This window comes from Lissotriton helveticus, chromosome 3_2 (genome assembly GCF_964261635.1).
Source record: "Lissotriton helveticus chromosome 3_2, aLisHel1.1, whole genome shotgun sequence".
NCBI classification, from domain to species: Eukaryota; Metazoa; Chordata; class Amphibia; order Caudata; family Salamandridae; genus Lissotriton; species Lissotriton helveticus.
Window position 1 is genome coordinate 276,352,349 of NC_136062.1, and position 27,210 is coordinate 276,379,558.

General features: G+C 42.1%; 1 protein-coding gene across 1 annotated transcript in view; it reads right to left on the bottom strand.

Annotated features, from left to right (window-relative positions):
• Positions 1-27,210, bottom strand: part of CIB2 (calcium and integrin binding family member 2) — a 474,622-nt gene that overhangs the window by 76,961 nt on the left and 370,451 nt on the right. The window contains exon 4 of the mRNA XM_078684641.1: positions 19,080-19,227. Within this exon, the coding sequence (XP_078540767.1) occupies positions 19,080-19,227 (148 nt within the window). The remainder of the gene's footprint in view (positions 1-19,079; positions 19,228-27,210) is intronic.

The following is a 27,210-nucleotide window of genomic DNA, read 5'->3' on the forward strand; positions in this document are numbered from 1 at the left end:
TGGCTTACAACACCAGGGTACTGGAAATGCTCCAAATGTAAGGCCTGTGAACATGGCACGAACATCACAGAGTACAGACTACAATGCGGACGTATTGAAAAAATAAGGGACCACATAACGTGTGAATCTAGATGTGTGGTATACAGACTGACGTGCCCTTGCGGAACATTCTACATAGGTAGCACAATCAATAGACTCAAACTAAGGATCCTGCAACACCTAAGAGCGATCAAAAATGAGGACACAAGCTACCCTATGGCTATACATTTTGCGAAATACCATCAATCGAACCCCAACTTGCTAAAATATGCTGGAATAAAACTTAGCAAACTAACTGAGAGAGGGGGTGATCAAACATCACTTTTACGCAAACTTGAATCGAGAATGATCTTAGCAATGGGCACGGAACACCCCTTTGGACATAACTTGGATGCCTAACTGTTTGTACAATTGTAAAGCTTTCATGGAACAATAAAATGAACTGTTTATCTACGAATCCTTCTGCAAATTGAGCAACACAATTGTAAATAGTGCGAGATTCTTGATAAGATAAATCGCCACGAAAGAGAATAATTTCTTTCAATCTATATACAACTCCGGGGCAAAATAAATATCTAGCACATGGATGAGAATGCCATTACCTTGAATTAAAATACCAAGTCCACTTCTAACCAAGAACCCATATTGTACATAATGTACTTCACAGACTGAAATTGCAAAAACCGTGGGGAATGTTGAATTGCGATATTCACTTTGAAACGCAAATAACCAATCATGGTAGAATGTAATGATCACATGAAAGGATTGGCTTTGTGGACACTTGAACCAATGTGTAAATAATGTAGAATATGTACAGGCTGGGTGTACTTCACACTTAGGAATGGCACTCGGATTGTACATGTGGGGTTATGTGGGAGGGTTTGTATCATGAGTACTTGACTGAAAATTAACATCTTAAAGGGATAAAATCATCCTCCGCCAATTGTGGGAAATTGTATATAGGTTGTAAATATTTGGGTGTAAAGTGTATATAGTGTAAATCAATCACAATGAGTACTTTACGGTGAATGAATAATGTACAAAGTTTGATGACCACAATGCACATTGAAAAACACCCACAAAATGGCGACCACCATCGAGCCATTATGTAAAAGCAAGGTTGACAGTCTAGACTATAATCGAAATGGAAAAGGGTTTTTTTTGTACTGCACTTAGCACTTTAAAAATGGTCTAGACATCAGGGACTCTATGGTCCAGTGGAAGGGCTTGTAGTAGCCGAAACGTGTAGGCTGTCCTAATCGATGCACGTTACTTTGCACATGGTGTGTAAATAAATAATTTTGTTAAAATCAACCTGTTGCTGTGCCGTGACTTCTATCGCAAAGAGCGAGCTGAGAAGATTCCAAGGAATATATATATATATGTATGTATGTCTATATATGTATATATATATATATATATATATATATATATATATATATATATAAGCTCAAATCCTCCCCAGTTCGATAAATAAAAACCACTGCTTGCTGAACACTTCCGTGAGTGCTGCCTTCTTTCCCGAGGACTGGGGAGGATTTGAGCTTTTATATGTATGCGGGACACCGACGCATGGCAGCACCCGTTTGATGAGTGATTCGCTATTCGGTGTAAATGAGCCAGAATATATATATATATATATATATATATATCTCACAGCTTCCAAACACCAACCGACTGCACTCGTGAGCGGGTGCACACGCAACGGGGGTGTGCCCGTAATTAAATCCAGCTACCAACCATCCTAGGATAAATAGTCCATAAAGAAAGTAGCACTCGCAGGGGGACTGTTCCTCTCAGCAATTTATTTCGGGGAACAAACAGCAATGACGCGTTTCGCCTTAGGGCTTTATCAAATTGTACAGAGAGCCGAGGCGCGCGTCTATTTAAAAGGACGTCATGCATAATAACCAAAACCAAGGTAGGACTATAGTATACACATGGTCGCCATATTGAGATGGTACGAAATATACAGCGCGAGGTTCATAAATACAATTAGAATGCACAAGATGCAGTAATGAAAACAGATCTAGAACAATTATCCCAGATCTGAAACAATTATCACAATCAATTAATTGCAAATAAATAATTGTCAAACTCAAATGGAGTTACCATAGTCATAACCTTGGTACAAAAAGAGCTGATGATGCCCTGAATGGGCATCGAAATGTCAAATCAAAATGTGGCAGCCATTCAGAAAAATGCACAATAGTATGTCATACGCTAAATGTTATGCTATTTAGCGCTATTCAGTATTATATTCCTGTGCAGATTGTAGATATGCATAAAGATCCATATATTGGAAAATTATAATCCTAGTGCTTCTGAAATGCCAAACCACACTTAAGCACAATCTCGCCCTGGATGGGCTAATGCAAAATGACAGCTTTACATATATGCACATGACGTCCCCCTATTCAAAATATATAATCAAATCAAAATGTTCATGAGAATTGCAGAAAAGTTACGGATAATCAAGACAGTAATTCTAATTTCATAAATTAAATAAATTTGTAGTGGAAAAGGATAACTATACAGTCAATATGTATACAATGGCTATTCTAACCAATTAATGCAAGCATATATCAACCTAAGTGTACCGATAGTTCTTCATGCATATTTAGGCCTTTGGGATGTTTACTTTGCATATCGATTATATACCTGGATTCAAGTCGTCTGAGTTTTAAAAGGCGATCCCCTCCTCTGATATTTGCTGGCACAGTATCTAGACGTACATAAGATAACAGATCCCTGTTATTATTATGCTTTTTGTCAAAGTGCCTGGCTACAGGATAGGTTTCGTCTTTTTTAGCAATAGCACGCATATGCTCTAAAATTCTGAGCTTAACAGCATTAGTGGTGCTACCTATATAATTCAGACCACACGGGCAGGTGAGGCAATAGACGACATAGGATGTAGAACATGTCATAAATTTCATTATGCGTCTTGGGGTCTCTATGCCAGGTATTTTATAAGTAAGCGTCCGCTTACTATATTTACAGGCCTTACACCTCCCACAGGGATAAAAACCATTGAGTACAGGTAATCCAGGAGTTCTTTCTGGAGCAGAAAAGTGGCTGGAGACTAGTTGGTCCTTCAGTGATCTCGCCTTTCTGAAGGTAACTAAAGGGTTAGAAGGTAAATAGCGCTAAATAGCATAACATTTAGCGTATGACATACTATTGTGCATTTTTCTGAATGGCTGCCACATTTTGATTTGACATTTCGATGCCCATTCAGGGCATCATCAGCTCTTTTTGTACCAAGGTTATGACTATGGTAACTCCATTTGAGTTTAACAATTATTTATTTGCAATTAATTGATTGTGATAATTGTTTCAGATCTGGGATAATTGTTCTAGATCTGTTTTCATTACTGCATCTTGTGCATTCTAATTGTATTTATGAACCTCGCGCTGTATATTTCGTACCATCTCAAGATGGCGACCATGTGTATACTATAGTCCTACCTTGGTTTTGGTTATTATGCATGACGTCCTTTTAAATAGACGCGCGCCTCGGCTCTCTGTACAATTTGATAAAGCCCTAAGGCGAAACGCGTCGTTGCTGTTTGTTCCCCGAAATAAATTGCTGAGAGGAACAGTCCCCCTGCGAGTGCTACTTTCTTTATGGACTATTTATCCTAGGATGGTTGGTAGCTGGATATTTATATATATATATATACATATATATATATATATATATATGTATCCAAAAGAAAGCTGGTCGCACATATATATATATGCCACAAAGTGATCCCTTCGTTCTGAGGGTGCGCCACAGTGGGTGTTCTGCACAGGGGCCTGATCCTGGCCCAATTTAATTTGAGAAAACAAAGAATGCGGCACTCTTGAGTGGTATTTTGCTTAATTTATTGGTAAGCGTTCACTCCACCAACACGTTTTTAGCCACCCTAGGCTTTTTCACCAACAACATATTTCTGTTCAATAAAGAGCTGTTCAAGCGAGAATGTGGCACAGCTATGGGAATTTCTTTCTCGCCGAACTATGCCAACATCACCATGGGATGGTGGGAAAGGACCATAGCGTGGAATGCGGAAAATCAATCTGATCTCGATCAGGTCATTTTATGGGTCCGTTATATAGATGACCTATTCCTCATCAGGAATGGAACAGAACAAGAATTTCAAATGTATTTTGCCACACTTAATCAAAATCAAATTGGTCTGGCCTTTACATGTACAACACACAAATAAGAAATCGATTTTCTGGACACAAAGATCTACATAGATGATGGTAAGATCAAATCGACAGTTTTCAGAAAAAAGACAACTACAAACAGTGTTCTGCATGGAACGACTTTCCACCCTAAGCCACTAATAAACAGCATTTCCTACTGGGAATGTACACGCATGAAAAGGAACTGCTCAAAAGAGACAGATGCAGAATAGAAAATTCAAGAAAGTAAAAAGAGGTTTAAAATGAGAGGCTACAATGAACGTACTTTGAGAAAGTGCAAAAAAAGAATTGATAATATACCAAGAGCAGAGGCTCTGATTGTAAAACCAAAAATTCCTCAAGACAAGGATCCACCACGATTTGTGACCACCTACAGTAAGGAAAGTGGATGCATTGTAAATAAGATGAAAAAAATATTGGCATCTAATTTCAGGAGACCCTGATATAGGAGAGCTGCTGGGCAGTAAACCAACTGTAACTTACAGAAAAAACACCTCTCTTCAAGATCTTTTGGTGAAATGCTAGTTTCAATCAAAACAAACAACAAATTGGTTAACAGACCAATGGAAAGGCTTCAAAGCATGCAACTCATGTAAAACCTGCAAAATAGGACGCAATATGGGCAAAATTCTTGAACCCAATGGAAAATCAATTATAATTTATCAAAACATCACCTGCACCTCAAAATTTGTGATCTATGTTATAGAATGCAATTGTGGCATGAAATACATAGGGAGCACTACTTGTATGCTAAAAGAAACGTATTTTGGAGCACATTTGTGCAGTAAAGAATGCTGATATGACATATGCTACAGCAAAGCATATGAGTAATTGCCAAAAAGGAGACTGGAGATCTATGTGTTTTTACGGAATAAAAATGATACCCCAAGGAGAACGTGGGGGTGATCGTGTGAAACTGCTACGTCAAATGGAGTCACGTCTGAGTATAAGACTCAGGACGAAGAACCCTAGGGGCATAAATAACGATGAAGAACTTTATGTACACCTTGAGTAGATAACACCAGCCAGCAATTAACTGCCATGTAATAGTAGGACATTTTATCATGAGTGGGGTACTTAACCCCCAAAAAATAATATGAAAATGAATGTTGCGCTCTGTATTGTAATGCAACTATGCCTAAAAATGAAAGCGCAAAGGTTTTTTGTCCTACACATGCACTGTAAAAGGTACTATACCTAATTATGATACAAAGATTATTATCATGTGCAGTTTGATACAAATTACCAGTCTTGAGCGAAATGCTAATGAAAGTATACAGCAAAAAGTAATCATCAAAAGTGTAATTACCTGACATAAAGTGCAATTGTCTTTCTGGCATCTGTGTAAAGTTTTATTGATAAGTTTGAAAGTACACTACATCTCCCATAATGCTACTTAAAGGCAGAGATGGGTAGTATAAATAGTGAAATCAAAGAAAGACTTACTGACCGTGAAAAAAGCCTAGGGTGGCTGAAACGAGTTGGTGGAGTGAAAGCTCACCAATAAATTAAGCAAAACACTACTCAAGAGTGCCGCATCCTTTGTTTATTATAATATATAAATATAATATATACTCCAAGATGCTCTGCATACACAAAGTGTGGTGCACACCCAAAGGTATTGACAAAGGCCATCATGGCCGAAACGCATTTGTCAGCCAAAGGGACGAGAATAAAGTAATTTGGCATATTAAAAAACTTGAGTGTGCCCCACACTTTGTGTATGCAGAGCGTCTTGGAGTAATTGTTGCAGTGCACCGCTGCTACGTGGCAGTACCCATCCAGAAGCGAGCGGCAGCTCGGGTGACAACTTTGGACGTAAATATAAATATATGTAAAAGGTAGACATGACAACTCTTTGCTATTTGGAATAGTGGACATTTTGCCAAAGTTGTTCAGAATATGCACACATTAAATTCACGTCCATAGAGCTTATTAAATAACAGTGTTTCTATAACTCATATGGAGAAGGAAGAATCTGCATCTGCACTTGATACCTAGATGAACAGATAGGAAATAACTTCAAATCCAGAGAGCAACAACAAACAAGCATTGGGAACACAGATAAAAAGATAGCTACATACGATGTGACAGAGACTTTTTGCCACTTGTCAATGGGCCAAAGAAAGTCTTGGTACCTACCACAAAATCTGCCTTTACAACCTAGCAATTGGCACTCTCCAACTTCACAGAGGAGTGTCCTTTGACAATAGATGGCTGGTAGTGAGGATTTTGAAGCTGATTACACTGGGAAGCAAATGTCTAGTCTGTTTAAAGAGGGCCTATGTTTCCATCAGTTATTAAAACGTTTAAGTTTGCAGATCCCTCGGAATACTTATAGGTGCTCCTCTTTATCACAATTACTATTGTTCTTAGTTGCAATCCTTACATTGTGCTGGTGAATCCTGGCAGAGAAATAGACATCCACAGTAGTCCTTCAATGTTGTCAAAAACACGCACCTACTTTGATCTGGGGCATAAATACTTTATCTGGAAGATCTATTTAATTCCCACACGTTTCCACAATGGTTAAAGATAGACCAGACAGATGGATAGTAGGTGAGAAGTTTGAAGAAGACGAGTAGGACTCAGTGTCATGGTGATTATTAATAAGTAATTGTAGATTCACCACTTCGTTCCTTTTTCTTGCTCAGCCCTCATTATAGAGATGTACAAAATTGACAAATCTTCTACCAATAAGCCTTGGCTGTAGCCCACAATTTGAGAACAACTCTAGACACCCAGAGTGGTAATAGTTCCCAAACAACACTTAGAAAGGAAAGCAATTTCACCATAAACAAATAAGGTAATGGTTTACGACAACTGTCATGGTTTGACATTTTTAAACGATTGGCCTTCAGGAGGGTGTAAGATTGTGTGCAGTCTAGCTCCTTGGTGGGAGGAGTCAGTGGGCAGCAGGAAGAGGAGGAGTGAACCGAGGAAGAGGCAGTTAGAGCAGGGACAGTGATGTGACGAGATGTGAATAAAGAGCTCGTCCAAAGTAATTACTGTGTAGCGTCATTATTTGAAGCAGGACGCAACAGCTGGCGAAGAGGGTGGGATGGGCAGTCTGCCACCCACTTTGAACTCACCGACGAACAACCTGTCCCTGGACAGCTCAACGTGAAGGTCGCCGTCGCGACACGTGTGCTGCGCAGAACGCCGCCGCCGAGATTTCCTGGCCAGCGGTGAATGTCTGATGCTCCGCGATCAGCTGATCGCGTGGAGCGCAAGCGGGAGAAGCCCCAGAGAGCGGAGCGCTGTCGAGAGCCAAAAGTGCCTCGTTGAAGTGCGCAGGTGAGCGCTGAGTTCGGGTGCCCACCCCAGATGCGTGAGGCCACGTCGAGTATATAAAGAAAAGAAGATCGGGAGCCCACCCCGATCTTACCTGCCGCCCCGAGGTCCCAGTAGCGTGTGGAAGCGCTGCGCATCGTGAGGACCAGTGCCGATGAGTCCCGATGGACGAGTGAGCCTGAAAGAAGTGAATGAAGTTGAAATCTCGTGGGAAACGAGATTTCCTCACCGGCGGCCATCTTAGAATCAGGCGACTGGGAGACAACCCCTGTAAAATCCCTGAGCGGCCATTTTGAAGTCAGGCACCAGCAACAATGAACAAGCTGGAGTAAAGGCAACAAAGAAAAACCAACAAGCATGACCAAATGCAACAGAAAAGTCAATAAGCACGAGCAAAGGCAACAGCAATAACAAACAAGTACGAGCAAATGCAACAGACAAGGTCAACAAGCACGAGCAAAGGCAACAGCAATAACAAACAAGCACGAGCAAATGCAACAGAAAGAGTCAACAAGCACGAGCAAAGGCAACAGTAATAACAAACAAGCACAAGTACATGCAACTGAAAGACAACAAGCAAAGGCAACAGTAATACCAAACAAGCACAGTCAAAGGCAACAGTTAGAGTAAACAACCCCTAGCGAAAGAGAAGGTACGGGAACCAACGATGTTGACGTCACCAAACAGGAATGTGGCGAATGCGGCAGAAGTCACAGCAGGCACATCTAGTGTCTCATATCTGCGGACTCCAGAACCACTGGCCCTCATCGCTGGAGGAGGCATGGGACTTCGATGGGAGGAGTGGTTGGAGGACTTTGAGGACTATATGAAGGGATCAAAGGTCACAGATGAAGAGGAAAAGTTAATTGTGTTGCGCAATCTGGTGGGAAAAGAAATCAGTAAGGTCATCAAGGAGCTGCCGCCCCCTGAAACTGGTTCATATGTCAAGGTGCGAGATGCCCTGAACAAGAGATTCTTACATAAGAGAAACGTGGACTATGAAAGGTACATGTTCCACCAAGCTCGTCAAGAAAGAGAAGAGCTGATGAGTACGTTCATAATGAGACTGAGACGACTCTCTCGGTATTGTGATTTCGATACGTTCTCCACAGAGGCTGCGGATAATTGAAGCGTGCCAGTCAGAAACTCTCAGAAGGCGGCTGCTACGGAAAGGTCACACTCTCGATGAGATTGAGGAGATGACCCGGATATATGATCAAGCAGAGGAACACGCCAAAAGAATGGAAACAGGACATAATGAGAGGAGGGAACAAGTGCATCGCGTACAAGCCACGGACAACCGCAGACGTTCTCGACACCAACATCGGACATCCAGGGCGTCGTCCCGCCAACAATATACTGGGCGTAGATGCCATGAGTCTCGCCGTAATGACAAAAAACGAGATCGTCCCCGCAAATGCTATCGATGTGGATACGACTTTCCACACACTGACGCATGTCTAGCACTCGGTCAGCAGTGTCGAAAATGCGGAAGAGAAAATCACTTTGAAGCTATGTGTGGAGACTATCGAAAGGAAAGGATGAAGGAGACGTCGAGGTCGTCTCGTCCTGACACCAGGCGACACCATGTGAAGGCCGTTCAGGATCGACCAGAGTCCTCTTCTGACTCGTCACGCTCCAGCAGAGAATCTCGTCGGTCTCAATGGGTGAGAAGGTCCCCATCTAGAGGATCCCGGTCAACATCTCGAGACTCGAGATACACCATCGAGTATGCTTGCATGGTAGCAGACCCGGACCAGTTAAAAAGATACCCCAGACTAGACATAAGTGTAGGAACTCACCCAACCAAGTTTGTAATGGACAGTGGGGCCTCACTGAACTACATCTCTGTGACTGAATATGATAGAATGAAACCCTGACCCACACTGAGCCCGGCGTATGTGAAAGTATTCACGTGGATGTCAAAAAGACCTCTTCGGTGCCTGGGGAAGTTCGCAACTACTCTCAAACACAAAGACATTACTGTACCAGCATACATTCATGTAATTGAAGGTCCCGAAGCGGATTGCCTCCTCAGTCTACCCACTGCGGAGCGTCTTCGTCTGGTTGAGATTTTATACAGAGTGAGTGATGATCCGGACATCATACGAAAATTTCCCAAATTATTCACAGGGCTTGGGAAAATGAACAAATGTCAGATCCGGCTACATATCAATGAACGTATACCTCCGGTCGCACAACATCCAAGACGAGTGCCTTTCCACCTTCAACAAGCGGTGGAAGATGAGATTCAAGAGTTGCTACGGGCAGACATCATCGAGAGGACAGAAGGGCCCACACCATGGGTGTCACCTGTAGTCATTGTGCCCAAGAAGGGCCTGCCCAATAAGGGACGCTTCTGTGTAGATATGCGGCTTCCCAATACCGCTATTGAGAGGGAGCGTCACCCAGGACCCCATCTGAGTGACATGATCTCATCATTAAATGGTGCCAGAGTCTTCTCCAAATTGGATTTAAATAAAGGGTACCACCAGCTGGAACTTCATGAGAAGTCGCGGTACATAACGACATTTGCTACCCATCTAGGTCTATTCCGCTACAAGCGACTTAGCTTCGGCATTTCATCTGCTGCGGAGATCTTTCAAGAGGCTATCCGTCAGACCATTCAGCACATACCAAATACACTAAATTATAGTGATGACATTCTGATATATGGCTCAAATGTACAAGAACATGACAAACCATTAGACCGAGTGTGCCACGCCCTCTTGGAGGCCAATCTCACTCTCCACAAAGACAAGTGTGAATTTCATCAATCCACTCTTAAATTCTTCGGTCATGTGTTCTCTGGAGCGGGAATGAAGCCTGACCCTGAAAAAGTGATAGCCTTGAATGACACCAAGAGCCCGCAGGATGTGAATGACATCAGGTCGTTTCTGGGTATGGCAAGCTATTGTGCCAGATATATAAAGGACTATGCCACCATCAGTCACCCATTACGATCACTCACCAAGCAAGGACAGCCATTCAACTGGACTCCCCAATGCGAGCAGGCGGTCCGAGAAATTAAACAGGCTGTCGAATCAGCAGACAATCTAGCATATTTCAACCCCAAAAGAAAGACTGAAATTACCGTGGACGCTAGCCCAGTAGGGCTGGGTGCAATACTTGCTCAGTTCGACAACGAGACAGACCAGAGGTATATAGTGGCGTATGCTAGCAGAAGTATGTCGGACACGGAAAAAGCTTATTCCCAACCTGAGAAGGAAAGTCTTGCGGTTGTGTGGGCATGTGAACACTTTCATATTTTCATATATGGAAAGCACTTTACACTTGTGACTGACCATCAATCACTAGTCACCATCTTCGGAAACCCCAGAGCCAAAATGCCACCTCAAATTGAGCGCTGGGGTCTGCGATTGCAAGAATATACATACACAATAGTGCACAAACTAGGGAAATCAGCGAATGCGGCTGATTATATGTCCAGACACCCTCGAGCATCACAGGCGCCATGTCCATCGGTGGCAGGGGAATACATTCATTTTGTCGTAGACCATGCCAGACCACCAGCTGTTCCCTTAGAGGCCATGCGTGAGGCCACTGCGCGAGATGGCATTCTTCAAAAAGTGATGCGCTGGCTGCAGACTAATCGCTGGCACCACGACAGTGAAGAAGAAGGCTACGACATACAGGTCCGACAGGAATTGCAGGCCTTCAAACATGTAAGCGAAGAACTATCCGCAACCTCAGAGGGGCTCCTACTGAGGGAACAGCGGATTGTCATCCCAAGGCAACTTCGTCAGGGGGTCATTAACTTGGCTCATGAAGGGCATCGCGGAGTGGTAGCTACAAAAAGGGCACTGAGAGTGTGGTTCCCATTGCTGGATCAGATGGTGGAGCTCACCTTAAAAGATTGCCCCCAGTGCCAACTAGTCAACTCAGGAGACCCCCCGGCACCTCTACTCATGTCTAAACTACCTGGTGGTGTATGGCAAGAACTGGCCATGGACTTTTATGGACCCCTTCAGTCGGGCAAATATGTCCTAGTAATAATGGACGAGTACTCCAGATTTCCGATAGCTCAATTTGTGCCTTCCACTGGTGCCACCAGCACTATTGCAGTGTTGGATGAAGTGTTCGCAGCCTGGGGCGTTCCGTAAGAGCTCAAGACAGACAATGGGCCTCCTTTCAACGGACATGAATTTGAAGAGTTTGCAAAGCATTTGAACTTTAGACACCGCAAGATCACTCCCCTCTGGCCCCAGGCCAACGGCATGGTGGAGCGATTCATGGCAACGTTGAAAAAGACATTCCAGCAAGCCACCAGTGACAAAAAGGATTTGCAAGTTGCTCTCAATGAAACCTTGAGGGCCTATCGAACAACACCTCATGACACTACAGGGAAATGTTCTGCCACACTCTTGTTGGGACGACCAATCAGAACACGCGTTCCCATATGGGAAGGAGCCCTGCGACCAGTGTCGCCGTCAAGAACACATGAGGAGTTAGTGGTGGCTGACCGGGGGCGCAAGGACAAGATGAAGTCTTATGCCGACACTCGGAGGAGGGTTCGGTCCTCATCCCTGCAGGAAGGTGATTGTGTCCTGGTCAAGCAAGAACAGCAAAGAAAGACTGGTTGCAATTTCAGGGCCGAACCTCTTGTGATTACTCAACAGAAGGGTACAATGTTGACTGCTGAATCAGAGAACCGGAGAATTACTAGGAACGTGTCACACTTCCAAAGATGTACTCCCAATGTCAGGGATGCCCTCCACAAACTGACTGAGAGAACGGACACAGAGGAACCCAGCAATGTGATTACAGCGCCAAGAGCAGAGACTCATGCCGAAGCTGAACCTGGGACAGATGCAGTCCTACGGCCCAGACGTGATATCCGACGACCTGTGCGGTTGATTGAAGAACTATGACCAAGTTAGAGTTTTCTTTTCCAGTTTTGTTAACAAAGGGGGAGATGTAAGATTGTGTGCCGTCTAGCTCCTTGGTGGGAGGAGTCAGTGGGCAGCAGGAAGAGGAGGAGTGAACCGAGGACGAGGCAGTTAGAGCAGGGACAGTGATGTGACGAGATGTGAATAAAGAGCTCGTCCAAAGTAATTACTGTGTGGCGTCATTATTTGAAGCAGGACGCTACAGAGGGCAGTGTCAGTATTATACGAAAATGAATTGAAGAAGTACAAGGCACAACCTGCCGTACACAAGGACACAAGAGTACCCTAGTAGCCATACAGCCTTCAACCTCAGGAGTGGTGGTGCTCATAATGTCCACAGTGTAGGAGAAGGCACACCCTCAACTAAGGGCTCACCCATCATCACAACCCAAGGTCAGGTAGCCAACCAAAGACACATCATATTGACTAGTATAAAGTCACATCAAAAAATCAATACTCACATAGAAACAAAAGAAACGTGCAAGCAATGGCAAATAATGGAATGATATAACACAGACTAAGTGCAAAGATTCAAAACCATGTAAGGACACCATCTTTTGGCAATCCCGACTCAGGCCACCTAGGCTGGATTGTATCACATAGCATAGTGACCCCTGGGACAGCACTATGGAGTGCAACAGTGCCAAAAACTGTGAGGAAACCTAGCTTCCAAAACAACATAGTGGGCAACCTCAGTCCTCCTTACCAACAAACCTTAAAAAGCATCAGAATAGCAGACAAATAATGAACATGTTACATCAGACACTTAAAAATTAACAAAGATTGAAAAATAGCCGCGAAAATTCCAAACACTAAGGCAATAAAAAGGAATCTATACCAGAAACAGCAGCAAAATCTGAGCAAAGAAAATGCTCAGCTTTGAAGATTACACTTACTAATAGAAAGGACCATAATGTGGAAAATAAAGATTAGCTTAAATTACCTTTTTCAATAACCATTGCATGTTCAAATACGTGGTTACCGTTGATTTGTCGATTTATGTAATTTGCTTGTGCAAATAAAATCTATATTTTTGGAGCACAGACAGTGAATGAAATGGGTACCTGAACATTATGATATATAAATGGTTATCTCCTTACAAACTGGAGCCCATCAGAGGAGCCTAGCAGTGCCAAACAGGGGATGTACATACTGGGAATTGCACATAAACAAAATGCAAGAACATCCTTACATGTATATAACTATAAAGACCATAATCAATTAGGATATGGGAAACTGAGTCTACAATGTAGTCTCTAGAGTGGTAGAATCCAAGCCACATACCTGATGACAATGATGTTGGTTTGTTGGAGTATGGCCACAACACAGGCTTTTAGACAAGAAATATATTCTACCTTTAAAATAAAACGCACCTATATAAAATTGGCCAACATTATACGAAAGACACTCCCAAAAAAAGACTGTTAAATGTAAAACTGATTTGGATCAGTAACTGAATTAACTGAATTAACTTTATTAGTCAGTAGGGCATTACAGTTATGTAAATGTAAATGTAGGTGTACTTATATAGCGCAAACCTGTCACCCAAAGGGCATCCTGGCGCTTGCTTAGGGAACCCGTCCTGGTATTCCCCTGTGAGAAACCCCAGCAGGGTGTCCACAAGGTGAAAGCCAGGCATCCCGCCGCAAGGGGCCGTAGTGGAGATTAAGCAAGCTATTGCCCAGAGTTGCAGAGTGTGACCCCATGATTCGAGTAGGCACCGGAGCGAGAATTGTCAAGTCCGTGGAATTTTGAGCCCGAGACCCGCCGAGGCGGGGAATCAAACCCTGGTCCACAGTTGATCTCAGCTTCCGGGTCTGCCGCCTCTAACCACTGAGCCACACTTCTCCACAGTTATACATATCTAAATCATTTTGCCTATAGATTTCATGTGTAGATCCCGAGACTTATAGAGCGAAGAACCTGAAACACATCAGATTCCTGAGAATTCATGGACTGAACATTTATTGAATTAACCTTCACCCAAGAAACAAAAACAACAGTATACTGGATTTCCCCGAACCGCTGATCTTGATAGAACCAAATATTGGAGGTAAATGTATGATATCCGTGGCTTCATAAAAAAACACTTCTTCTGGTAATGCAATACAACCAAATGGCCAGATACACAAAAGCTTTTATTTGAGTTGGGTGTTTTGCCCATAGCTTATGTGCAACCTTCTCATTCATTTCCAATCGCTTACTTTTCATTTTTGTGAATATGTATGTCTTTCTCCAAGAAGCTACTTACAGAGAATATTTTGTTAATCGGGACTGGATATTCAGGTATAACCCACTTTTAGGAGAGGAGTAAGACAAAAATACTCATAGAAACTCTTTGTGAATCAGGCCCAATGGATTCTGGTATCAATGATAGGTTACACTTGATTAAAGGCATCTTTCTGAATTTAAATTAATGTTCCCCTGTATTCAATATGTCTGACATAATGGCGCAGGGTACAAGTCATGGGTTCAGAAGTACATACTTGCTGGGTAGAAGGTGATATAATATTGAAAGTCAAAAATACTTTAATTAATAAGGAGTGGACCAACAGCGTACACGTCTGGTATGACAAAATGGCGTCTGCATGGAGCAGACGTAAAGACCCTGTACAATACATTGGTTCTCAATACAAAGAATTGTATGTTAGCCAACTCTTGTTGCTATGCAGCAGGCCTTGCGGCTTCAGATGTGCTTAGTTGAATTAGATTTTATGTATTGTATTCATGTATCATAGTGGAAAGTATTTTTTACTATAAGGTCATTGCAAATTAGCTGCTGTTATCAGACTTAGTTGTTCTTATTCCCACATTATTTGTATCGATTAATTGGCCCAAAATATAGTCAATAAAATAATGCTAAAGAAACATTAAATAAACACTGTTCCGATAAGCTAAAGAGTAAACTGCTTACACTAAATGAAAACTGCATTGAGCAGTCACTTTTTGAATGGATGGGAAAATATATACCGGATTTTGAACAAATGGCCAAAGAAGGATGAAAACAGCAACAGGCTCATGAGCTTGGATTACAGCATGCATGCTGCATTTAGATCCCTAAAGAAATAATGACTTAGGTCATTTACAAAAAGTAGGTGCCAATAATATGAGATCCAAATGAGTGCAAGAGACAGGATGCACTTGTCAAATGAGTGTCTTATGAGAGTGTCTTTTTATTTCCAGTTACAGAGATCCATTCTCTTTGCTGAAGACTTCAAGTACTAATTTATTCTGCATTGTGTCAGCTCTGGAGCACTGCTGTACTCATCAGCGCTTAAGATGGTTATCTCTGGTGATATGTCTTACAAGGCAGCATTACCATCTATGGAAATATTTCATTCAAGACCTTCTTGTGTAATAACAGTATGTATTATTATAGCTGAATACTTTCCCAGTAGGTGCTAAAAACAAAATTTAGAGTCTATTAACTGCTGTCTAAGATTGTACCGGGCCGAAGACATCTTTACAATGGCACACTCAATGCAGACGCTAACTAAAGTTATCAGACAGAGAGTGCCATCATAGTCATTCTTAGAACACGGATGTATGACGGTACAACGCGTACCGTCACAACGCATCCCTTTACACCGCGTCCCTTACAACGCAAGTCGTTACCACTACTTGCGTTGGGGGCGCGGATTTCGAATAGTATAATTTACTATTCTAATACCAGTCCCCGTGGACACTAGGGAAGGTGTTGGGATAGTAAATTCACTATTTTTAATCCTTTAGCGCCCTCCAGCGCAAGTCGTGGTAACGACTTGCGTTGTAAGGGACGCGTTGTAAAGGCCACGCGGAGTAAAATCCGCGTGGTAAAGGATGTTTCCCTTAGAACACAGCCATTATTCTTTCTATCACAAATATGGTGTAGGGAATGATGTTATGTGTATTTGTAAAGCGCACTATCACCCGTGAGGGTATCCTGGCACTGCCAAGCGAGAAATGCCGGATGATAAATGCCGCGATTTACTGAGTGAGGCTTATTGCGGTACATTGAGCCTACATTTAGGAACTTACCTTTGATGACCATGGGAAATTTAGATTTTCTGCCAATGTCTTTGAACAACAATACAGAATGTGGGTCGATGTCCCTCTAGGTGTTAATAGCATTCCAGTTTCCTGTTGAGCTCATACAAAGTATGTATTGATCACTATGATTAAATTAAAAACATGTAGCTACAAAGCTAAGGGAAATATAGCATTATTGTTGAGTTGATATTCAAGTAGGGTGACCAGGCGTCCCCGTTTTGCCAGGACGGTCCCTATTTTTAACCATCTGTCCCATCAATTTCAAGAAATTTAGCTCCTGTCCCCGTTTTAGAAGAGGGTCGTCTGAAAATGGTGGGAGGTGTTTTTATGTTTAACAAAGCGGGGATAGTTAGCAGTTGTTTTAAGAAAGCAATTTAATTAACAGGCAAGCTACTGGACTTAAAAATTGCATTTTATGTATGTTCTTACTGCCTGTTCTGTAATTCTGTGCTGAGTAGCGCTCTCATAGCTTGAAGTAAAATTGTAGTCCTTCTTCAATTTTTGTGAAATGTCCCCGTTTTTGGCTTTCAAATTCTGGTCACCCTGTATTTAAGGCAATATCTCCGGCAGATTAGCCGCCATGTGATTACTTTGGCCGAATCTGCTTTTGTTCAATAGTTTAATGATGTAAAAAGTCAGGTGCTTACAAGTTGCTTTACCAATGACCAGATACTCTTTGAACAAGTTTTTATTCAGCTTCTTTTGAGGCTAATGTTGATTTATTGGGGCGGCAAATGTCGCTTTCCCAAAATACTGCTTAGTTTTCTTTTTTTGTGTGAATATTTTCGTAAAACTAGGACTTGCTCACCCACACAGTAAGTTCCATTCAAACAGAACGCTTATAATAAATGTCAAAGCTTGTTATAAATGACAAAAAAATCTAATAAAAAGTGTTCCCTACACGAATTAAGATAAAGACGAATGAGATTCTCCATGTCAAAGAGGTGTACTTGGCAGGGCATTTTCGTGGCTACAATAACTCACAGGGAAAGCCACAAAGGTGCAGAATAGGAATCCAGGGTTTTGGGTATGTAATATAAAGTAAAATTATATTTTTGTGCATCATTGTGAGCATTTTCAGCTCTTTTACCAATTATAGCTCAACATATCTGCATATTAAAGCGCACATATGTAAATGATGTGTATTTAGGTGTCCTAAAAACTACCTAATTTTGCTACACTGTGTTGAAAAAAAACATAAGTCTAGAGAAATACCGAATTTGCCTAATGCTTGATTTAAGGTTTGGTGGGTGGCCCACCATCCTGCAAGATCAGCAGAGTCCATGACCTGCACATCTACAGCAGAAGACCATAGTTAAATATTCCTGCCTGCCTAGCAGAGATCTCACTGCCTTCAGTTCATCGCATGCACCTGTGGATGCGCTGAAGGCAAATAACTTTGGCTAGCGGGTGTTATGCTCTTTCTCCCGCACAGATCTTGTTTTTTTACACAAATAAACTCCCAAAAGCAGAAGTTTGGTATTAAAAAACAAATAAAATCAATGGTCCTGATGCGCTGGAGATTTGTTGTCTAAGTGTGTGGGGATCATTTGTGTTTTATCCTGTTTGTTCCTGGTGGTCCTGAACAGGAAAAATGTGTGTAGGAAGGACGTCACTAATTGGGTAGACCATCTGACATATGTGAGATGGTCTACCCTACTTAGTGGCGTCCTCCCGACTGATCGATGGTCCTGTAGCAGACAGGCCATTGGTCATAGGCTTTCAGTTTCAGAGCCAGGATAAATTTCAAATGGCAGAAGCCTGAAGCTTCACCGACCACCAAATGGGGTTGGTGACCCACAAATTTAGGAGAAACCAGCATATGCTGCTCTTTGTCAGACACTACACATCTACTAAACTCTAAATTGACCTGCGAACTCTTGTATCAAAATTACTGAAGGTCAATAAATCAAGGCTTCTAAATAGATAAAAACAGTAGACTATGCTTTCTTGAAAAGATTTGTGCAACTTGAAGCAGTTTGAGAATCTGCAACACAATTATGAGCTTTGCTGCCTCAAACAGACATTTGTAATGCTATTATGGTGGAAAAACAACCAAAAGACTGGCTGTGAAACTAATATTGACATAAGCACATTCTGATGTGTCTTACTAGTATCACAAGGATGAGGCTGTACTCTGGCTGAGAAGTCTGTCCCAGTTCTCCTCGTTGAATACTGTCTTCACCACAGTAAAACAGTAGTCCCTTGAAAAGTTCAAACTGAGCCAAGTGTTGGTGACCCTGGACATGGGTAACAGCGTGGCTAATCTACACTACACATACCCAAGTCAACTATTAGCACTTTGCTCAGTCTGCCACTTGTACACCACTGGTCATCATCCTTAAAAACACTACCGGAACTAAGAAATGGAGATTGTAATTACATTTGGGAGGGTTCTAGAGATGAAATGATAAAGTGGGTAAAAGGATGCATGTATGGTTATCATATACATTCCAAAACACAGAACAATCTTGGAAATGTTGGCAAATTTTTGTTTCCTTGTAATTTTTTGTGGTTTGGCAAGACTACTTGTATTAAAACCCATAATTTATCAAAATAAACAACATAGATTTTAGCAGGACATCAGTAATGTATTTAGCAAATTACCATAAATTTTAAAGGCATAGATTGCTTTAAGCTCTCTGGGAGCCATCTCACTGAGCACGGAGAACATGTCGACAAAGTCGTTGAAGCTGAGATTCCCCTCGCCATCTTCTGAGAAAGCCTGGACGATCCTTTCTTTGAAGGGGTTTTCCTGCAAAAAACAGAGGCCACTGTTTTAGTACAACACAAGAGCTATACCACTTAAGGTACAGAGCATGCATTCATTTTCATTAATCTTTATATTTCTGGTATTATTTTTATATAACACTCATGCGGTCTAGAGGCCGCTTCAAATCACTCTGCAAGCATTTCACGATCAGGTCACTTATTGTAGACCTTGAATATTATTTCATAGTGTGTTAATACAATAATAGTGTTTATTTTCATTATAGGATGGGAGAGGATGTAGATAAACTGCTAGAGCAGGCAGCTTTTGAAGCAAGGGGGACCCAGGTTCAAGTCTGGCGGGATGCTCAAACATCCTTTGATTTTGGGAAATCACTCACTCTCCCTGTGCCTAAAAATGAATGTGTCCGTCTGTAATGCAACTGGTGTTCATGTAAAGTGCTCTGATACCTTCAGGTCAAGTACGAGCTATATAAAGCTGCAAAAGAAAACAAGCATTTGCAATGCAATATGTCTCGTATTTGCGAGAGTTAGACCTATTGATGTTGTAAATGACAATGTGCTTTACCCATGTGTATTGGTATGGAGTGTTGGGCACATAAAAACAAAGAAGGCTGTTTCTAACCTGAGCCTAGAAACAGCAGTCATCCTTGTCTATGAACTTTGGATCCGTAAGAAGATTCTGGTGTGCAGAGCACAACATCAGGCCAAAACATATTTTACATCTTTACAGGTGTGAGTAGCTGGGGGAGTTTCATGCAAGCAAGTGAGTCACAGTACCATAAAGCGGGTTTTGGCTTACATTTAATGTTCTTCCTGCAATGGGCTTCAGGCAACATGTAAATCTCTTGTTACGCCGTGTTCGTGCTGCACATTTGGGGGCTTGACAATGATATGCAAGTTGTGGCTCAGAAATACCAATACTGCCATTCCAAAATGGTAAAAGGGACTGCAAGGAGGAGCGGCGCAAAGAAAAACTGCAACGGGCGGAAGGTAACAATGTAAAAAACAATTACATGAAAAGCAGCAAGATGGACAAAAATACTGCACCCGGGCAAAGGAATACAAACTGCGATGGGCGGTAGCCTAATGAAAGCAACATGAGCATTAAATACACTCACCCGGGCACAGGAGCATCGGGCTGGGCTACTGTAGCCGCCCTGGCAGAGGGTGTGAAACTGTAGGGTGCAGCCACTCAATGGGAGTAGTAGGAAGCCCCGACACCAAAGCAGCTGGTGTCTGTAATGAAGGGCAGGCTGTGAAGTGGTGGACCCTTCCCTGCGATGAGAGCTGCAGACAGCAGAGGAGCAGCAGCTATACAGGTAGCTGTGAGGCCAGCCATGCATGTTGACTGTCTGTTAGGTAATGATTTGGAGAACTCCCCTTGGGCGAAGGTGGAGCGAAGTGCTCATTTGAACATGTTGGGTCTGCCAGAGTAGGCGTGTGTGACCACACAGTCCATGGCAGCCAGTAAGGGGGTTCAAGAGGTCCTGGAGCCTGAAAGTGTGGCCCAGGTGCCTGCCTTAAAGAGAAGAGGGTGGGGGTGCGGGAAACCCGCCCCCACAGTTCCCACGGTCCCATTTGAGGCAGACCTTGAGGGAGATGCCCTGGAAGCTACAGAGGAGCAGGTAGCTGAACTGGGGACCTGCCTGAGCTGATCTATTGGCAGCAGGAAGGAGGAGCCCCCTGGGAAGACTTCTGTGAGGAGCCAAAGAAGTGTCCTTCTCTTGTGGGTTTGCGGCAACAGGCTGCAAACCAGACAGCAAGTGATCAGTCTGGATCACATTGGATCTACTGGGAGAATGGTCTACTGTATAGTGAGCCTACGGTTGCTGAGCCTGGTTCAGACGGTATACTGGTGGTACCCCAGTGCTTCAGAGCCTTCTTGCTGGGGCTGGCTCATGATGTGCCTTTAGCAGGACATTTGGGGCAGGACAAGACCTTTGAAAGGCTCGTCACCCACTTTTATTGGCCCCAAATGCGCAAGAGTTCAGATACTCATTGCAGGACCTGTCAGACTTGCCAGGCAAGTGGAAAAAGTGGGAGGAAGCAGAAGGCTCCTCTCCGGCCATTCCCTGTGGTCAGCACCCCCTTTGAAAGGGTGGGCATTGACATTGTGGGGGATCTGGAGCCCTAGCTAACCAGAAATCCCATTTCTACCATTGGCCTAGACCAGAGGTCTTCAATCTGTGGGACGCGACCCCCAGGGGGGCCCTGAAGTCCTGGGAAGGGGCGTCTTGCATTTCCAGGCCTAACTTCTGCCTGGAATACCAAACATGACTTTCCTTTTGGACAAACACAACCGCGATCGTTAAAATGCTTCAGCTGGCATTCATTGAGTGTCATGTGCTGTAAAACTAAGAGGCCCAGCAGACAGGTAAAACAATCCTTCAACTAAGCCTTCATACAAGGGTGCCTGCTTGCCTGAATGAAATACAAATATACCCTAGGAGTTAATCTGCAAATGTAAAGGATGCTTGGGAGTGGTTCTGGCTTTAATTGCTAGAATCACTTCAAGCATTGTGGTGGCAAAGATGTGTTTTTTTGTGTGATGGTTAGCAATTGGTCATACTTTTAATGAGAACTGTATTTACACAGCGCTTAGTACCCCTGAAAAGGTGTTGAAGGGACAGTTATGCCAAAACAAATGTGTTACTTATGGTCAGATATTATACAAATCTACATCTTGGAAGCCCCATTTTATCCTAAAACTCTCTGCACATTTTGTAGCAGTCTATCTTATAATGTGTGTAATGCCAGGGGCGTAACACAGGCCCCCACAGCCCACGCGATGCGGGGGGGCCTCAAGCTCCAAGGGGCCAACTCGGCACAGCACTCTGGCCGAAGAGCTCATCATTGAGCCCGGAGGAGGGCCCTCTACGTACCGTGCAGGGAGGCCCCCCTCAGTTTTCGTTACGCCAGTGTGTAATGCTAGTATAAAATAATTACTTCCACATGCACAGTGCTTTCTGTCACAGGCTGTGACCTCATGGCACAAAAAATACACAAGGCACTATTTTCCACCGCACCAACCAATTTTAATTCTGTGGCTCTCTAGTTACCCACAGACCTATTCAGTGCATTAAATAATAGAGATATTATGATGTACTATATAGGGCATTTCCCACTGAGTAACAACTTTTAAAATATATTTTTCATTTAAGCTACCCATTATTTTATATGTAGCTACCTGATGATGAAAGACCTAAAAACGAACAAAACATTTTAGGACTGATTTATGAGAGGCTTGCGCCACTGAAGCGTCCGTTTTTATGAAGCTTCGGCAGCGCAAGCATCTCAATCATATCTTTGTGGCGAGGCAAAGTCACCCTGTGTGGCTTTGCATGGCCTCATAGAGATGGCGTAAGAAAAAACAGCGCAAGTTGCTGCGTTGCCTTACTCTATGTCAAGTAGGTGTTCCATAGGCGTTGGGTTGGGTGTTCCCACACAATGCCCACGGATTTTGATGCTGCCCCAGATTTACAAAATCATGTAAACCTGGGGCAGTGCCAAACCTTTCCGCCTCCCCACATCAGGCGTAACAAGGGGAAATGTTTTAATTTCTCCTCGTTTTATCCTCTTTCCATGTGTGCTGCAGAATGCAGCACACATGGAAAGAGGAAAACCCCTCTCAGAATTGTTTTTGTGCAGGAAGGTAGCCCTTCCTGCACAAAAACCATCCGGCCTATGTTTATGCTGGGCAGCAATTTGTGTGCCAACATAGGGGGAAATGTAATAAATAAGGTACACACATTGGCGGCAGCGCAGCAAGAAGACTTGCGGCGCTGCCCTACGCCAATGCCTCATAAATGAGGCCCTTTGATTTTCGCCGCACCTTTGACCACGCCATCAACCACTGACGTTTGGTTTGCTAAACACAGTTTAATTTATTTCCCCAATGTATAAATGATTTGCTGTGGGAATTGGGGGTGTTTGTGGTTGTCGATAGTTGGCAATGATGACGAGGCTCAAGTACTAGAAATTTTTGTCAGGAGGGGGTCCTTACGCCTAAACGTTTTTGACAGGGGGGTCTCGGCAATAAAAAGTTTGAAGACCTCTGGCCGAGACCTTTTCATTGTATATCTACAGTCGAAACGCAGTCCACCCATATACGAACAGATTAGAGGGTAAAACATAGTGTTAATTATGTAATTGCACATCCCAATACTTGGACGCCTATTTCTGTTACTCCTTGATCATTTATATTTTGGCACATACACACTTTATAACTATTTTTCAGACTTTCCACTGTGTGATCACTTTTTGGAGCACGTGGAAGTTAAATACAAAGGATGATCAAGCTCCTAAACGTTTGATAACGGTGGTAAATGACTATACATTCATTTGTTTGAACATAGGTAATTTGTTTAGCCAAGAAATGAGAAATGTTCCTTAAATTAATCTATGTAGAAATATTGTATTATAACCCAAGATTCATATCTGGCATACTGGATTACCATTGTACTCTATAACTACTATATCTCACAATGAGCAGCACTAAGCAGTTAGTTCTTCCAGCTGTACATTTCTGTCCATTACCAAAAGTGGGAAAGGGAGGTGGGGGTACAAATATTGGTTATGAATGATCTTCTGCACCCGAGTAAGTCTGGATTCAAACCGAACTTCAGCACCTGTTTGAGGTAGCTGAGCATATCATGGGCACCTTTTAGAAAGGAGAGAAGGCCGTCTTAATTATGTTGAATTTATCGGCAACCTTCAATACTGTCTCCCACCTGAGACTTCTTGCCCGCCTCCAATCTGTTGGGATTGGTGGCCTAGCCCGGAAGTGGCTCACTTCCTTCTTGGATGAAAAAAGTCAAGACGTTTGGATCCCCCCCTTTCTTCTCCAAAGTTCGTGAGCTAAAAGTTGGAGTTCCTCAGGGCCCCGCACTCAGCCTCACATTATTCAATGTTTATCTCATGCCTTTAACTGTGTTACCTGAGACCTTGGGGGCTAAGGTAATCTCAAATACTGACAACACCCAGCTTATTTTCATCTGTGGTAAGGGAGAAAAGTACACTAGAGAGACCATTCAAAACTGACTCTCTAAGGTGTTTCACTGACTGTCCATCAACCAATTAAAATATCATCTTAAAAAAAGAGTTCATTTTTTTTTCCTCCATCGCCAGATGTATGGAGGAGCTTTTGGCTGAAAGACACCCACCTCTCCCTGGCCCACAACAAGGCACCTTAAAGAATTTAGAAGTTCAATTTGACAGGGCCCTTTACTTCCAGCCACAAATTCAGGCACTAGTTGGTTCTTTTTTTCGGACTGCTACGCACTTTGAAAAAATGTCTTCCTTTTTGTCTTGAAAACTGTGATCCAAGCCTTGATAACCTCCAGATTGGATTATGGGAATGCACTATACTTGGGTCTCCCACATTATTTTTAACAGACTTCAAGTGGTCCACAATTATGTGGCCCGCGTCCTTCTCAATGTTCCCCCAAGAACCCATATGTCCTTGCATTTGAAGATACTTCACTGGCTTCCTATTAAAAAAAGGATCCTTTTAAATTCCTGGTCCTTGCTCACAAAGACCAGCATGGGACTGGAGATAGCTGAGAGAGAGGATTTTTGAGTATGTCCCCCCAAACTTATGGCCTTCATCTGATCAACTGGCTAAAGTTCCAAAAATCTGCTGGGCTAGAACCGGTGGCAGGCCCTTTTCCTATCTTGGACCGGTCGCTTGGTAGAAACTTCCTCTAGAGCTTTGTACTACAACTAAGCAATCCATCTTTAATAAAAAAATCAAATCATGGCTTTTTCAACAAGCGTAACGGGATGATCTGTGTTGTGTAGGTAGCCTCTAATCCAGTGCCAGGACACTCCTGGGAGTTTCTGTGTGCTTTTTAAATCTCATATCATCATCGTTTCTGGGTCATTTACTACCTTTGTTTTGCAGTTGAATGCACTTTAACTTTTTTTTAAATGTGTGTTTATCGTTGTAACATGGCTGCCCCCCACATTAGAACACAGGCATACACATTGGCATGATTCTTGGCCTTTATTTTAGCAGAGACCTATTGGCTTTGAGAATGCTTATTTAACTAGTAAGGGAAGCTTGGGAGTACTAGTGTTAATTCTTAGCTGCCTGGACTCCACCAGTGTGCTTATCAGTGGCAGGTGGTGTTGGACACTTGTGTAGAGTTGGCCACAAACTTTGTTAACACCCACTAACGGTGGCATTGCTGCTTTCTTGAAAGTCATGTTATAGTTTACAGAAAACCTTATTCAATGTAGATAATGAACAAGCGATATAGCTGGACATGTGTGCATGCCACATGGTTTGTGATTGATTGCAATGGCGGATAGCCATAGACAGTTATAAGCAAACAAATGATCTCAAACTCAATATATCAAAAATTAACATGAAAGCATGCAGGTGATGGTCCACCTAATACCCATCTATAATCTGGCCAAAAAAGCTTGACTCATTGTCTAATTGCTCCCTGATATCTCTATTGAACCGTTAAAGAAGGCATGATTTTGCCGGATAAGACGAGTATATCGTAGGTACGAGCTACCAACAGTCCAGGACTCTAAGAACAGAGGCTCACCATTGAAATGAACATCATGGAATCCTACCAAGTTATTAGATAGCTAAAGAGAATCCATAATGCAGCTGCATTTCTACTTCCCAGCCTCAACAACAGGCCATGTTTTTCTTCCACACTGGCTGGGGTGGCTGGAAGTATCACATACAAAGTACCATCATGCTATCCATGGCTCTGGGCCAAGCGTCATTCAATAGAGAACCATCAATCTAGAACACTTCAGTCCAAGCTGGCTCCACTCTTTTATGTCCTCCGCATCAACAAATACTGCCCCCGGGAAACTCCTCCTCAGTTCAAACAGTAATTTTGGAACTTTCTCTCCACAAGAATAATTTCAGCAACTTTTTCAGTCCAGGTTCTCCCTGGACTGAAAAACAAGCTTCCTAGGACCAGTTTAAAGTTTTCACCCCTCATCAGCCAGGCTAGCTTGACTCCAGTGGCATGGAGGGCACGGGACCCACTCCTCGGCATACCCGTCCCAGGTGCAGAGACAGAATATCTTGTACAAAATATCGAGTTGCACAAATATCGACAGCAAGAATATTGTGGTCAAGAATATAGATTTAAGGTAAGTAATATCGATTTCAAAAATATCAAAGTGTTTAATTTCGTTTGCAAAAATATAGTTAAAATTTTCATTTTTTTAATGTATTTTAGTATATTTTATATGTGTGTGATGTATAAGAATTGTTTGTATTTTTAATACATGTGTTACTTTTTTAGTAGTTATTAATTGGTTTTTCATTTAAATTTTAAGCTTTTAGTTCCGTAGTGGTTTGTGGGTTTAAAGGGGAATAGGGTGGAAAGTAATTTAATTATTATTATTTTTTCATTTGAATTTTGTGATTTTAGCTCCGTAGCGGGTTGTGCGTTTAAAGGGGAATAGAGTGGGAAGTAATTTTATTATATGAAATGTATTGATTAATTTGCAGGTATTCATATTTGTTTAATTGAGATGTTATAGTGTTAAATGTGTAAAGTAATTATTAATTAATTAATAATTGGCTGTTAATTAATTTTAATTAATTAATTTGTAATTAATTATGGTACTGTGTAATTAATTTTTGGTGTGTGTTGTGGTGCTTCTAGGTGTAAAAGGTGGGAAGTAATTTATTTGTAATTTATGAATAACAATTGGCTGTTAATTTTAATTAATTGGTTATTAATTTTGGTAATTTTTTAATTAATTTTAGGAGTATCTTGTGGTGTATATATGTGTAAATTATTGTTCATAATTTAACATTTATTTTGGGTAATTATTTATTTTTGTGAGTGTTGTTTTTACTTTTAAAAGGGCAAAGGGTGGGTGTTAAATACATTTTAATTATTTAATTATGAGTTATTAGTAATAGTTTTTAATTTTAAAATATGTTTTCATTGAATTTTATAGTTTCATTTAGGTGTTTGCTGTCGATATTATTGTGTTAAAGTGTGTCTTGTCATTTAATGTT